This window comes from Pongo pygmaeus, chromosome X, assembly GCF_028885625.2.
Source record: "Pongo pygmaeus isolate AG05252 chromosome X, NHGRI_mPonPyg2-v2.0_pri, whole genome shotgun sequence".
Taxonomy (NCBI): domain Eukaryota; kingdom Metazoa; phylum Chordata; class Mammalia; order Primates; family Hominidae; genus Pongo; species Pongo pygmaeus.
Genome location: NC_072396.2, coordinates 41,588 through 57,259, shown reverse-complemented (window position 1 = coordinate 57,259; position 15,672 = coordinate 41,588). Strand labels below are relative to the sequence as shown.

At 54.8% G+C, this 15,672-nt stretch overlaps 1 protein-coding gene across 13 annotated transcripts in view; it reads right to left on the bottom strand.

Annotated features, from left to right (window-relative positions):
• The window catches only part of LOC134737522 (PI-PLC X domain-containing protein 1), a 26,344-nt gene extending 10,672 nt beyond the window's left edge, over positions 1 to 15,672 (bottom strand). For 3 of the 13 annotated variants that reach the window (XR_010125443.1, XR_010125440.1, XM_054471027.2), the window contains exons 1-5: positions 11,253 to 11,610; positions 7,993 to 8,140; positions 3,519 to 3,655; positions 1,393 to 1,521; positions 638 to 793 (exon numbers count right to left, since the gene is read on the bottom strand). Coding sequence is in view for 9 of the 13 variants with exons in the window: in XM_054471027.2 (XP_054327002.1) it covers positions 638 to 793; positions 1,393 to 1,521; positions 3,519 to 3,655; positions 7,993 to 8,119 (549 nt within the window). In the remaining 4 variants the exon portion in view is untranslated. Of the gene's footprint in view, positions 1 to 637; positions 794 to 1,392; positions 1,522 to 3,518; positions 3,656 to 7,992; positions 8,141 to 8,268; positions 8,371 to 8,587; positions 8,607 to 8,643; positions 8,672 to 8,783; positions 8,806 to 8,839; positions 8,867 to 9,147; positions 9,176 to 9,371; positions 9,454 to 11,252; positions 11,611 to 15,632 lie in introns of those variants that run through there. The other 10 variants (XR_010125442.1, XM_054471025.2, XR_010125441.1 and 7 more) reach the window with 8 other exon arrangements.

The window sequence follows — 15,672 nt, the reverse complement described above, 5'->3', positions numbered from 1 at the left end:
ATCTCGCTCTGTCTCCCAGGCTGGAGTGCAGTGGCGCGATCTCGGCTCACTGCAACCTCCGCCCCCCAGGTTCACGCCATTCTCCTGCCTCAGCCTCCCGAGTAGCTGAGACTACAGGCGCCCACCACCGCGCCCAGCTAATTTTTTGTATTTTTAGTAGAGATGGGGTTTCACCATGTTAGCCAGGATGGTCTCGATCTCCTGACCTCGTGATCCGCCCGTCTTGGCCTCCCAAAGTGCTGGGATTACAGGCGTGAGCCACCGCACACAGCCTAATTGTTGTATTTTTAGTAGAGACAGGTTTCACCATGTTGGCCAGGTTGGTCTCGATCTCCTGAGCTCATGATCCGCCCGCCTCCACCTCCCAAAGTGCTGGGATGACAGGCATGAGCTACCGCACCCAGCTGACACTGCACACATTTCTAAACCCATCATGGGGAGCAGATCTCACCAAGAGCCGCCCCGCCAGGTCAGCCAGGGCCCCCCACACTGCGGGAGAGCAGGCAGCCCCTGTTCGACGGCTTCACCTGCTACAGGAATCATGGCAGCACCCACACCCAGGGTACAGCAAACGGAGTCTCAGGCTGACGATGCCCCTGCCCCGGGAGAGACGTGGGGATATCCTTCCCCTCCTCACCCCACGAGGACACAGCATGTCCCCGAAGATGTTCTTGATACAGGCGACCAGGTACTCGTGCAGGTCCTCGCTCAGCCCCTCGAAGTTCCTGCAGGCCAGGATGACCACCTCGCGCGGGTGCTGCTCCAGCCACTCCGAGATTTCCGTGAGCGTGTCCTGGGGAGGGGGGTGCGGGGCTGAGTCCTGCACAACTCCAACAACACAGGGAAGGCCGGGTGTTGCGGCTCACGCCTGTCATCCCAGCACTTTGGGAGGCCGAGGTGGGCGGATCACCTGAGGTCAGGAGTTCAAGACCAGCCTGGCCAACATGGCGAAACCCCGTCTCTACTAAAAATACAAAAATTAGCCGGGTGTGATGGCGGGCACCTGTAATCCCAGCTATTTGGGAGGCTGAGGCAGGAGAATCGCTTGAACCCGGGAGGCGGAGGTTGCAGTGAGCTGAGATTGCACCATTGCACCCCAGCCTGGGCGACAGAGCGAGACTCCATCTCCAAAAAAAAAACAAACAAACAAAAAAGAAATCCCCATAACAGATTGCCGGGGTCAGCGTCTCCTGTCTGGTGTACGGGTGACGTTACCATCCCATTAAAGGCCGGGTGTCTCCTGTCCAGATCGCACGTGGCCGTTTCATCCGCACGAGAACTTGGCCACCTCCCACTCTCTCCCTTGGGTCCCACCTCAGCCCGGCCACACCTGCACCAGCACCCGGCCACCTCCCGCTGTCCCCCTTGCATCCCACCTCAGCCCGGCCGCACCTCCACCAGCGCCGTTGTGTACACCATATGGACAAAGTGCAGGTTCTTCTCCGAGCCCTCCAGCATGTGAGCGATCCGCAGGTCCAGGTACCGCACCCCGGCGTCCAGCTGCTCCGTGACGTCCAGCGCCTGTGGACAGAGGCTGCTGTCCTGTCTGCCTGGCTGAGCGCCGCATCTGGGGGGCTCGGGAACAGGCTGCGGGGTTAGCCCAGCCACACGTCCTGCTGTACACCGGGACATGGATGTCGTAACAACAGCTGTTGTATGTGCTGGGAGCTCTGCAGCCACGGGGACCTGCATTTGGAAAACCTGATCTCCAGGGACCTGGCCTCTTTCTTTTTTTTTTGAGACGGAGTCTTGCTCTGTCACCCAGGCTGGCGCAATCTTGGCTCACTGCAACCTCTGCCTCCCAGGTTCATGCCATTCTCCTGCCTCAGCCTCACGAGTAGCTGGGACCACAGGTGCCCACCACCATGCCCGGCTAATTTTGTTTTGTATTTTTAGTAGAGACGGGGTTTCACCATGTTAGCCAGGATGGTCTCGATCTCCTGACCTCGTGATCCACCCGCCTCGGCCTCCCAAAGTGCTGGGATGACAGACGTGAGCCACCGCGCCCAGCTAATTTTTGTATTTTTTGTAGAAACAGGGTTTCACTATGTTGGCCAGGATGGTCTCCAACTCCTGACCTCGGGTGATCTGCCTGCCTCGGCCTCCCCAAGTGCTGGGATCACAGACATGAGACACCACCGCTGGCCAGGAAGGGCAAAATTATTAACATGAAAAGGTGAAAGAGAGTGGTGCTATACCCTCTACACAAAATATTAATTTAAAAAGCCAAAATTGGCTGGGTGCTGTGGCTCACGTCTGGAATCCCAGCACTTTGGGAGGCCGAGATAGGAGGATCACCTGATGTCAGGAGTTGCAGATGAGCCTGAGTAACAGAGCAAAACCCCATCTTTACAAAAAAAAAATTAAAAATTAAAGAAACCTAGCCAGGCATGGTGGCACGTGCCCGTAATCCCAGCTACTCAGGAGGCTGAGGCAGGAGGATCGCTTGAACCTGGAAGGTGGAGGCTGCACTGAGGTCCGATTGCACCACTGCACTCCAGCCTGGACAACAGAACAAGGCCCTATCTCAAAAAAAAATAAAAGCAGGCCGGGTGCGGTGGCTCACACCTGTAATCCCAGCACTTTGGGAAGTCGAGGTGGGTGGATCATTTGAGGTCAGGAGATCGAGACCATCCTGGCTAACACGGTGAAACCCCATCTCTACTAAAAATACAAAAAATTAGCCGGGCATGGTGGCAGGTGCCTGTAATCCCAGCTACTCAGGAGGCTGAGGCAGGAGAATGGCGTCAACCCGGGAGGCGGAGCTTGCAGTGAGCCGAGATCGCACCACTGCACTCCAGCCTGGGCGACAGAGCGAGACTCCGTCTCAAAAAAAAAAAAAAAGAAAAAGAAAGGGGTTGTCTCTTGTGCGATGCAACAGGGCAAAACCCTCTCCCTCTGCAGCTCTCAGTGGCGGCCTGCGATGCTCACGGCATTAAGTTTATGCCATTTAATAAAATGCTGGGCTGGGTGCGGTGGCTCATGCCTGTAATCCCAGGACTTTGAGAGGCCAGGGCGGGCGGATCATGAGGTCAGGAGATCGAGACCATCCTGACTAACATGGTGAAACCCCGTCTCTACTAAAAATACAAAAAATTAGCCAGGTGTGGTGGTGAGCGGCTGTAGACCCAGGTACTTAGGAAGATGAGGCAGGAAAATCGCTTGAACCTGGCAGCGGAGGTCGCAGTGAGCCGAGATCACGCCACTGCACTCCAGCCTGGGCAAGAAGAGTGAGACTCTGTCTCAAAAAATAAAACATAAATAAATAAAAACACTGTACCCCTCTCTTCCGCCTTTGGGGAGGGGGGTCTGGGTGTGCAGCAGGTTTTGTTTTTAATCCCGTGTCCGTGGCTGGGATAGGAACTGTGTTGTGCTGCAAAGCTGAAGTCGCCGTCTGCCTCCTGAGGCCACAGGGCACCACTCAGACCCCACCTGGGTGACGGGCCAGGTCAGCAGCACAGGGCGCAGACCCCACCTGGGTGACGGGCCAGGTCACCATCAGGGGGCGCAGACCCTACCTGGGTGACGGACCATTTCAGCACGACGGGGCGCGTGATGCAGGGGAAGGCCTTGTTCAGCAGCTGCAGCAGCCGGGACTCCTCGTGCGAAATGGGGGACTTCTTGTTCAGGCAGTAGGTCATCGTGTCGTGGCTCCCTGAGAGCAAAGCACACACGGACATGTCACCATCAGTCTGTCCCCGCCACCTGCTGTGAGTCTCTCCGTAGCCCGCCTACAGCACAGGCACAGGCATGGCGGGAGGGGTGGAAGCTGACCCCCAAAACTCACGTACCCGGAAGCTGGGAACAGGACCCATGTTGAAACAGGGTCTGTGCAGATATCATTAAGTTGAAATGAGATCATCCTGGAGTAGGGCGGGCCCCCAAATCCAGTGACAGGGGTCCATCTAAGAGACAAGAGGAGGAGGCACAGACACAGAGGAGAAGGCCTCGTGGAGACGGAGGCAGAGACTGGAGTGATGCGGCCACAAGCCCAGGGATGCCGGGAGCCCCCTGGAGCTGGGAGAGGCTGGAAGGATCCCCCCACTCTAGAGCCTCTAGAAGGAACTGAATACAATTTCAATGACTTGACTAGTGATCCCCAAAAGAGCTGTTCAAGTCCTAACCCCCCACCCAGAACCTGTGAATGGGATCCTGTTTGGAAATAGGGTCTTTACACATGCTCTCAAAATGCTCAAGATGAAATCACCTTGGCTTTGTGGTGGGCCCTAAATGCAATGACAGGTGTCCTTAGAAGACACAGACCCAGAGGAGGCCACGTGGAGACGGAGGCAGACTGGAGTGATGCGGCCACAAACCAAGGGATGCCTGGAGCCCCCAGGAGCTGGGAGAGGCAGGAAGGACCCTCCCCTAGAGCCTCAGGAGGACATGTGGTCCTGCCTATATCTTGATTTCAGATTTCTGTGTCTAGAACTAGGAGAGAGTAAATTTCTGTTCTTTGCTGCCTCCTGACGTGTGGTCACTTGTTACGGTAGCTGCAAGAAATACAGACCTTTGTGGAGTCTGACTGATGGCTGATGTTTGCATTTCCTGCCTATGACATGTAGTTTTATATATATATAAATATATATTTAAGATATATATGACATATATTTACATATAAATATATATAAGTATATATTTATATGTGAATATATGTAAATATATAGTATATATTTATTTACATAAATGCATATTTGCATAAATATGTATTTATACATATATAAATATATTTGTATATATTATATGTATTTATATAAATAAGTATAATATATATTTTTATATTATATATTTATAATACATAATATATTTATATATTATATATAATACATAATATATAAATATATTTATACATTATATATAATACATAATATATAAATATATTTATACATTATATATAATATATAATGTATAAATATATTTATGTGTTATATATAATATATAAATATATTTATATATAATATAATATATAAATATATTTATATATAATATATAATATATAATATATAATATATAAATATGTATTTTTATATATACATTTATTTATATATTTTCAAATATAAATATGTATATTTATAATTTATATATAAATGTGTGGGGGTGTGTGTGTGTGTATGTATATATGTATATTTGCAGAGATGGGGCCTCACTATGTTGCCCAGGCTGCTCTCAAACTCCTAAACTCAAGCGATCCTCCTGCCTTGGCTTCCCAAAGTGCTGGGATTATAGGCGTGCGTGAGCCACCACGCCCGGCCTTCCTCCTTTAAATCTCCTGAGGACTCTGGGCCTCCTTTCAATCCTCTGAGGAACGTGAAGCCCCTTTACATCCTCTGAGGAACGTGAACCCCCTTTAAGTCCCCAGACCCAGAGAGGCATTGGAACAAAGCCACAGTCACCTGCTCCCCCAATCTTGAGCTAAGGTATTACGGAAGGAGACCAGTACTTCTCCTGCTGCCCTCCTGCCCCTACCCTGCCTAGTTTATAAGACAGGAGAAAGCAAAAAGTTGGAAAGAAACAGAAGATAAATAGCCAGACAACCTTGGCACCACCACCCGGCCCTAGGAGTTAAAACAATAATAACATTAACCCCTGACCTAAACCACTTATGTTATCTGTAAATGCCAGACATTGTATGAAAAAGCATTACAAAACTTTGTTCTGTTATCTGATGCATGTGGCCCCCAGTCACGTTCCCCACACTTGCTCGATTTATCACGACCCTTTCACGTGGACCCCTTAGAGTTGTAAGCCTTTACAAAGGCCAAGAATTTCTTTTTCAGGGAGCTCAGCTCTTAAGATGCGAGTATGCCGACGCTCCCAGCCGAAGAAACCTCTTCCTTCTTTAATCTGGTGTCTGAGGAGTTTTGTCTGCGGCTGCTCCTGTTACAGTATCACCCCTGGAAGCTACTTACTAGGTCAGCTCTAGACTGACGGATGCCCCGCATCTCTACAAATTAACTTAAGACATCAGGTGCAGTAGCTCATGTCTGCAATGCCAGCACTTTGGGAGGCCGAGGCGGGCAGATCGCCTGAGGTAGGGAGTTCGAGACCAGCCTGACTAACATGGAGAAACCCCATCTCTACTAAAAATACAAAAATCAGCCAGGCATAGTGGAGCGTGCCTGTAATCCCAGCTACTTGGGAGGCTGAGGCAGGAGAATCGCTTGAACCCGGGAGGCAGAGGTTGCAATGAGCCGAGATGGACCCATTGCACTCCAGCCTGGGCTACAAGAGCAAAACTCTTTCTCAAAAAAAAAAAATTAACCTCAGGATGTCACACTGGGGCACCATAACTCATTCCCTACATTTCAAGGAAGAACGCAATCAGTGCTCAATGCCACTTCTGCAACCCACACGAATTCCTGAAAAACAGCTTTCATCATCACCCCCTCTCCTGATGTGTTTTTTCGTTAGAAGCTCCTGTCTCGACGTTGTTCTCCACAGCCACTTCCTAAGGCGAGTTGGAGGGTTTCCTGGGCTGCAGTCCTCAAATGTGGCTCAAGGAAAGCCCCTACTCATATTAATTTTGTCTAAGTTTCTTTCCTTAGGTTGACAATATGTATCTGTGTGCATGTGTATGTGTGTCAGCATGACTATATATGTGTGCGTGTGTATGCCTGTGTTTAAACGTGTGTGCCTGTGTTCCTGTGTGCATGGACATGTGTGTATGTGTGCAGGTGTGTGCCCGTGCACGTGTGCATGTGCTCCCGTGTGCACGTATGTGTGTACACACGTGTGCATGTGCATGTGTGCCAGCGTACACGTATGTACATGTGTACATGTGTGTATATGTGCATGTATGTCTATGTACACAGGTGCAAATGTGTGTATACATGGGTGCATGTGTATGTGCATGCATGTACGTGTGTACACGTGTCTGTGTGCATAGGTGCAAGTGTACACGTGTGCTTGTGTCTGTGCATGTGTACACGTGCACATATCTGCATGTGTATATGTGTGCATAGGTGCAAATATGTATACATTTGTGCATGTGTACATGTGTACAGGTGTGTGCATGTGCATGTGTGCACATCCGCACATGTGCATGTATGTATGCATCCATGTGTATGTATGAGCCTATGTGCATATATACATGTGTTCATGAGTATGTGCCTACATCCATGTATACGTGTGCCTGCATGTGTGTACATCTATGTGCGTGTGTGCATGTATGCTTCCATGTGCATGTGTGGGGATGTACATGTGTGCGGATGTACATGTGTGCATGTATTTGTGTGTGCATGTGTGTATATGTATGTGTGTGTGCCTGCATGTGTACCTATGTGCACCTCTGTATGTGATATGGCTCGTCTGTGTCCCCACCCAAATCTCATCTTGAATTGTAGCTCCCATAATTCCCATGTGTCATGTGAGGGACCTGGTGGGAGGTCACCGAATCACAGGGCAGGTCTTTCCCATGCTGTTCTCGTGATCATGAATAAGTCTCAAGAGAGCTGATGGTTTTACAAAGGGCAGTTCTCCGGCACACGCTCTCTTGCCTGCCACCATGTAACACGTGACTTCACTCCTTATTCCCCTTCTGCCCTGATTGTGAGGCCTCCCCAGCCAGGTGGACCTGTGAGTCCATTAAATCTCTTTCTTTTATAAATTACGCAGTCTCGGGTACGTCTTTGTTAGCGGCGTGAGAACAGACCAACACAGTATGCACATGCGTATGTGTGCATATGTGCATGTGTGTGCATGTGTGTATACGTGTACCTGTGTGCATGTGTGCATATACACCTGTGTGTACGTGTGCACGTGTGCATGTGTGTGCACGTCTGTGCCTGTCCATGACTATGTACATATGTGTATGCACACACGTGTGCACTGTGTGTGTCCACATCAGTGTGCTTTCTAGGATTTCCCTACACCCAGGATTGCTCCTACAGCCAGCGTCCCCACTGGGGAATGCAGACGCGACAGCTCACGCCCCACCCCGCCCTCACCTGGGATAGAGGCAACGGCCCCCGCCCCACCCCACCCCACCCTCACCTGGGATGGAGAGGTGGTGGAGGGGCACATCCCAGAGCCGAGGACACAGTGCCGACATCCAGTCCTCGTTGGCATTTCTGCAGCGCAGCCTCGAGAAGCTGTTGGAAGCGCTCACCTGCCCGCCCATCAGAGGTGAGCCCTGGGCAACCTGAGGAAGAAGAGGAAAAGAGGTTTTTTATGGTGACTTCGGGTCAGGAGTTCGGCCAGCCTGGCCAATTTGGCAAAACCCCATCTCTACTAAAAATACAAAAATTAGCTGGGCGTGGTGGTGGGCACCTGTAATCCCAGCTACTCGGGAGGCTGAGGCAGGAAAATCGCTTGCACCCGGGAGGCGGAGGTTGTGGTGAGCCGAGATCCCGCCACTGCACTCCAGCCTGGGCAACAAGAGTGAAACTCCATTTCAAAAAAAAAGAGAGAGAGAGGAAAAGGGATCCTTGGAAGCTTTTTTTGCAGCTCCAAGAAATGTTTCTTGTGTAGCGTGAAAGCCCTTGCTCTTAGACCCAGCTTGGCAACCTTTAATATGCAAATGCGAGCCCTTAGCTGGGTCCAGCCAACATGGCGATTCCCACCGTTGCCTTCTTGCCCTCGCCTCCACCTGCGCCTGACACCACGGCCGCCCCCACCAGGGCCTGACACCACGGCCGCCCCCACCTGCGCCTGACATCACGGCCGCCCCCACCAGGGCCTGACACCACGGCCGCCCCCACCTGCTCCTGACATCACGGCCGCCCCCACCTGCTCCTGACACCACGGCCGCCCCCACCTGCTCCTGACACCACGGCCGCCCCCACCTGCGCCTGACACCACGGCCGCCCCCACCTGGGCCTGACACCAGGGCCGCCCCCACCTGGGCCTGACACCACGGCCGCCCCCACCTGGGCCTGACACCACGGCCGCCCCCACCTGCGCCTGACATCACGGCCGCCCCCACCTGGGCCTGACACCAGGGCCGCCCCCACCTGGGCCTGACACCACGGCCGCCCCCACCTGGGCCTGACATCACGGCCGCCCCCACCTGGGCCTGACACCACGGCCGCCCCCACCTGCGCCTGACATCACGGCCGCCCCCACCTGGGCCTGACACCAGGGCCGCCCCCACCTGCGCCTGACATCACGGCCGCCCCCACCTGGGCCTGACATCACGGCCGCCCCCACCTGGGCCTGACATCATGGCCGCCCCCACCTGCGCCTGACACCACGGCCGCCCCCACCTGGGCCTGACACCACGGCCGCCCCCACCTGGGCCTGACATCATGGCCGCCCCCACCTGGGCCTGACATCACGGCCGCCCCCACCTGGGCCTGACATCATGGCCGCCCCCACCTGCGCCTGACACCACGGCCGCCCCCACCTGGGCCTGACACCACGGCCGCCCCCACCTGGGCCTGACATCATGGCCGCCCCCACTACCCCCGGGCGTGTGGAACATCATGGCGCCCTACATTTGCATATTACGCAGCTCGGGTGGGCGGGCCAGGTTTTTCGCGGGCTACGTGAATGACAGGCCTGGTCAGACCAATCCCCTGGCCGCTATGCAAATCAGTCACGCCTCCTCCAGGCACCGCGTAACACTGGCTGGTCTCCCACCTGGGGTTTGGAGCCCCCGTCCCTCTGTCTCAGTCCTCGGGAGCCACTTCTTTTGGCTTGTTTGTTGTTGTTGTTGTTGTTTTGAGACAGAGTTTCGCTCTTGTTGCCTAGGCTGCAGTGAAATGGCGCGATCTCGGCTCACCGCAACCTCCGCGGTGCTGGGATTACAGGCGTGAGCCACCGCCCCGCCCTCCCTTCTTGCCTACTAAACTCTCCGCTCCTTAAAACCACTCCACGTGTGTCCGTGTCGCCTTATTTAATTCGACTCGAGAGGAAGAACCTGGTGTTCCTCCACTCATCGGAGCCATATCACCACTGCACTACAGCCTGGGCGACAGAGCAAGACTCTACCTCAAAAAAAAAAAAATTTATATATATATACACACACACACACACATATATATAACAGAATATATACATATATACACATAATATACACCTATATAACATATATACATATAATATATACATATATAATATATACATATATAACATATACACATATGTACATATATAACATATACATATAAACAACAGTATATATGCATATATCAGTATACATATATATAATATACTGTTGAAAATAAGGGAAGAGACCCTTTTTATAACTGCATTTTAGACAACTTGTAAATTCTTTCTCTGCCTCTGAACTGTATATAACTTTTTTGGTTGGTTGTTTTGTTTTGTTTTGTTTTGACAGAGTTTCGTTCTCGTTGCCCAGGCTGGAGTGCAATGGCGCGATCTCGGCTCACTGCAACCTCCGCCTCCCGGGTTCAAGCAATTCTCCTGCCTCAGCCTCCAGAGTAGCTGGGATTACAGGTGCCCATCACCACACCTCGCTAATTTTTGTATTTTTGGTAGAGACAGGGTTTCACTATGTTGGTCAGGCTAGTCTTGAACTCCTGACCTCAGGTGATCCGCCTGCCTCGGCCTCCCAAAGTGCTGGGATTACAGGCGTGAGCCACAGTGCCCAGCTGTATGTACTTTTTTTTTTTTTTTTTTAAAGACAGAATTTCACTCTTGTTACCTAGGCTGGAGTGCAATGATGCGATCTCGGCTCACTGCAACCTCCGCCTCCCAGGTTCAAGCAATTTTCCTGCCTCAGCCTCCAGAGTAGCTGCGATTACAGGCGTCCGCCACCACGCCCGGCAATGTATTTAAGATTTTTAATCATTTAGATTAAAATTGATTAGATTAAAATCATTAGATTTAATCAAATCAATTAGAATTGTTGATCTTGAGCCCAGAAATCAGCCTGTTGACAGTTTCACCTCTGAGGAATGTTTCCTGAGGGGCCGGGCACCGTGGCTCACGCCTGTAATCCCATCACTTTGGGAGGCTGAGGCGGGTGGATCACCAGAGGTCAGGGGTTCGAGACCAGCCTGGCCAACATGGTGAAACCCCCATTTCTACTATAAGTATTAAAAGTAGCCGGCCGTGGTAGCGCACGCCTGTAATCCCAGCTACTCAGGAGGCTGAGGCACGAGAATCGCTTGAACCCGGGAGGCGGGGTCTGTAGTGAGCCAAGATCACACCACCGCACTCCAGCCTGGGTGACAGAGTGAGACTCTGTCTCAAAAAAAAAAAGAAATGGGACACAGAGGAAGGGAAGAAGCCCCGGCCTCCTGGAGAAGAGGAGACAAACTTCAGCAAACTCCAAACTGCAAACCCACCTTGAGCCCCACACGCAGGGGGAGTTCGGAATTCGAATTGTTGATCTTGAGCCCAGAATGAAAGGCCCTGGTCTCCCTGGGCCGCAAGAAAGGAGGAGATCCTCTGGGTCTGCAGCTCCTGGCGGCTGCCCGCGTTGGTTTCACGAGGTTCTGTAATAACCCTGCTGCCTTCTCTTCCACACTGAGGTCAGGCTTCCCAGGTGGCTGCAGATTTTGTTCTTATTTACATCTTCCCAGAAGCCCTTCCTCCCAGACCCTAAGCCAACACCAGCTAGATGAGCTCAGGTCTTCCCTGCTGCCGGGACTGGGAGGGCGGGACGGACGGAGGGTCCCCAGAGCCGGCTGGGCCCAGGAGGAGGAGCCCATTCTTTATCAGCCCCGGGGATGTCAGCTCAGCCTCCTCCAAGAGAAGCAATCACACCTGTACCGCGGCTCCGGGTCCCCAGGACGGAGCTGGCCCCTTCTCTGCAGCCAGCTGGAAAAGGCCCAGGACGGCTTCCCCTCCCCCTGCACGGCCCCCCTCCCCCTGCACGGCCCCCCTCCCCCTGTATGGCCCCACCCTCCGCCTGCACGGCCCCTCCTTCCCCCTGCACGGCCCCTCCTTCCCCCTGCACGGCCCCCCTCCCCCTGTATGGCCCCCCCCTCCGCCTTCACGGCCCCCCCTTCCCCCTGCACGGCCCCCCTCCCCCTGCACGGCCCCCCTCCCCCTGTATGGCCCCCGCCTCCGCCTGCACGGCCCCCCCTTCCCCCTGCACGGCCCCCTCTCCCTGTATGGCCCCCGCCTCCGCCTGCACGGCCCCCCCTTCCCCCTGCACGGCCCCCCTCCCCCTGCACGGCCCCCCTTCCCCTGCACGGCCCCCTCTCCCCCTGCACGGCCCCCCCTCCCGCTGCACGGCCCCCCTCCGCCTGCACGGACCCCCCCTTCCCCCTGCACGGACCCTCCTCTCCCCCTGCACGGCCACCCCTCCCCCTGCACGGCCACCCTTCCCCCGGCACGGCTCCCCTTCCCCTGCAAGGCCCCCCCTCCCCCTGCACGGCCCCCCTCCCCCTGCACGGCCCCCCTTCCCCCTGCACGGCCTCCCCTCCCCCTGCAAGGCCCCCCTCCCCCTGCACGGCCCCCCTTCCCCCTGCACGGCCTCCCCTCCCCCTGCACGGCCCCCCTCCCCCTGCACGGCCCCCCTTCCCCCTGCACGGCCTCCCCTCCCCCTGCAAGGCCCCCCTCCCCCTGCACGGCCCCCCTTCCCCCTGCACGGCCTCCCTTCCGCCTGCACGGCCCCCCTCCCCCTGCAAGGCCCCCCTCCCCCTGCACGGCCCCCCTCCCCCTGCACGGACCCTCCCCTCCCCCTGCACGGCCCCTCCTGCCCCTGCACGGCCCCCCTTCCCCTTGCACGGCCCCCCTCCCCCGGCAAGGCCCCCCTCCCCCTGCACGGCTTCTCCTCCCCCTGCACGGCCTCCCCTCCCCCTGCACGGCCTCTCATCCCCCTGCACGGCTTCCCCTCCGCCTGCACCGCTGTGCAGTGATCCGCCTGGAGCATCCCAGCAGGGCCGCTATGAGCCTCCGGATGCCCAGGGTCCCGGGGCCGCGGGGTGGAGGGAAGGTTAAAATGCAGGTGTGGGCGGGGCTCGCTGGCTCACGCCTGTAATCCCAGCACTTCAACACTTTGGAAGGCCAAGGCAGGCGGATCACCTGAGGTCAGGAGTTCGAAACCAGCCTGGCCAACATGGTGAAACCCCGTCACTAGTAAAAATACAAAAATTATTTAGCCGTGCTGGCGCACGCCTGTAGTCCCAGCTACTTGGGAGGCTGAGGCAGGAGAATCGCTTGAACCCGGGAGACGGAGGTTGCAGTGAGCCGAGATCGCACCACTGCACTCCAGCCTGGGGGACAGAGCGAGACTCCCATCCAAAAACAAAAAACCTTCGTCTCCACACCCCCTTATCTTAATGCAGATATTCCTTTCTACTAATAACTCTTTTTTTTCTTCTTTTTTTTTTTTTTTAGAGACAGGGTCTCACTCTGTTGCCCAGACTGGTGTGCAGTGGCATGATCTCAGCTTACTGCAGCCTCCGCCTCCTGGATTCAAGCTATTCACCTGCCTCAGCCTCCAGCACAGCTGGGATTACAAGCTCCTGCCACCATTCCCAGCTAATTTTTTGTATTTTTGGTAGCAACGGGGTCTCACCATGTTGGCCAGGCTGGTCTCGAACTCTTGACTTCAGGTGATCCGCCCGCCTTGGCCTCCCAAAGTGCTGGGATTACAGGCATGAGCCACCGCGCCCGGCCTAATAATAACTCTTTCAACCAATTGCCAGTCCGAAAATTTTAAAATCTACCTTATGACCTGGAAGCTCATCTCCTCACCAATCGAGCTGTGTCCCACCCTCACAGATTGAACCTGTCAGGCCTCTGAGCCGAAGCTCAGCCATTATCAGCCCTGTGGCCTGCACATATACGTCCAGGCGGCCTGCAGGAGCCAAGAAGTCTGGAGCAGCCAAGGAAAAACCACAGAGCAGTAAAACAGCCAGTTCCTGCCTTAACTGATTAACTAAAATTGCAACATTTTACTATAGTGACTTGTCCTTGCCCTACCTTAGCTGATCAGTCGACTTTGTGCCGTTCCTCTTCTGGACAATGAGTCTTATGACCTGTCCACCATGCAACTTGCAATCTCTTCTTCTGCTAACAATAGATAACCACGTTTCGCTGTAATTTTCCATTACCTACCCAACTCCTATAAAGCCACCCCTTCCCCATCTCCCTTCGCTGACTCTCTCTTCGGACTCAGCCCACTTGCACCCAAGTGAATACACAGCTTTATCGCTCACACAAAGCCTGTTCGGTGGTCTCTTCGCACCGACGCGCTTGACAGAACCAAGTTCATCTTACCCATATGGATTCATGTCTGATGTCTCCTTAAAATGCATAATACCAAGATGTCCCCCGACCACCTAGGGCACAGGTTGTCAGGACCTCCTGAGGCTCGGTCACAGGCACGTCCTCAACCTTAGCAAAACACACTTTTTTTTTTTGAGACGGAGTCTCGCTCCGTGGCCCAGGCTGGAGTGCAGCGGTGTGATCTCGGCTTACTGCAACCTCTGCCTCCCGGGTTCGAGCTATTCTCCTGTCTCAGCCTCCCGAGTAGCTGGGAATACAGGCGCCCACCACCATGCCCGGCTAATTTTTGTATTTTTAGTAGAGACAGGGTTTCACCTTGTTGGTCAGGCTGGTCTTGAACTCCTGACCTCAGGTGATCCACCCACCTCAGCCTCCCAAAGTGCTGGGATGACAGGCGTGAGCCACTGTGCCCGGCCAGCAAAACACACTTTCTAAATGTCCTGAGACCTGTCTCAGATACTTTTTGGTTCAGAAGACTCGAGGAAATCGGTGTCTCCTAGGACAGGCTGGACCCAAAGCTGTACAGTCACATCCTCTGTGTCATGATGGATTCCATCCATTCCGGCTACTGTCATACTCCCTCCCTCCCATCACAGTCCCTTCCCCCGTCACAGTCCCTGCCCTCCCATCAGAGACTCCTTCATCACATCCCAGGCAACACCACTGAGGGGCGCCCCCTCCTATCCCCCCTCCTGTCCCCACGTTCCCCGACCCCTCCCCACACATGACAAAGTAGAGCAGGAAGGAGCCCCGGGGGCGGCCCCCACTCCCAGCCACCTCTGCCATCTCCTCCAGACGGCACAGCGGAGTGGGGTCTGGAGGCCGTCCCACAGAGCACTGACCCTTCCTGGGGGAGGTCCTCTCCACCCTGGCGCAGATGACGGACGGGCCGAGACGCCCGGTGACCCGCCAGGCCGGGTGAGACACCTACACCTTCCCGCCCGCTGAGTCCTTGGGAGGCTCACGTCCCAGAGGCGTGAGTGGCCCTGACCCGCACATTCAATGCACTGGGTGAATAGTTACTGGGTGAATCAACGGAAGGACAGGAGTGCTGAGATCCCAGCATTCCCACCGTCCCAACATCCCCACCGTCCCAGCTGTCCCGACCCGTCCCCATGCAGGCCCCGGCGCCAGGGTGAGGACGTCCAACCAGCCAAGCAAGTCGTGGCCCCCAGGCTCATTTCATAACCATCCTGGGCTGTTTCCACACTGGCTCCGCGGCTCTGACCCAGCAGAGAACTCCGGGCCTGCAAGGGGTGCAGGTCTCCCGGAGCTGCCGAAGTCCAGGCCACAGATCCCAGGCGACCCTCCCCCTGAACCCCCTGCCCGTGCCCCCAGGTAAGGGTCCCGGGAGCAGGAGGAGGAGGAGCCTCCATGACGGCAGCGCGGGTTCCTGATTCCCAGCCCGCGACAGGCACTTGACACCACCCGCCACATCCCCTGTAGGGGACTCGGCATCAGGAGAACGGGATAGACACACTCACCTTCCAGCCGCTGGAGTCTCAGAGCTCCCGGCAGCTCCCG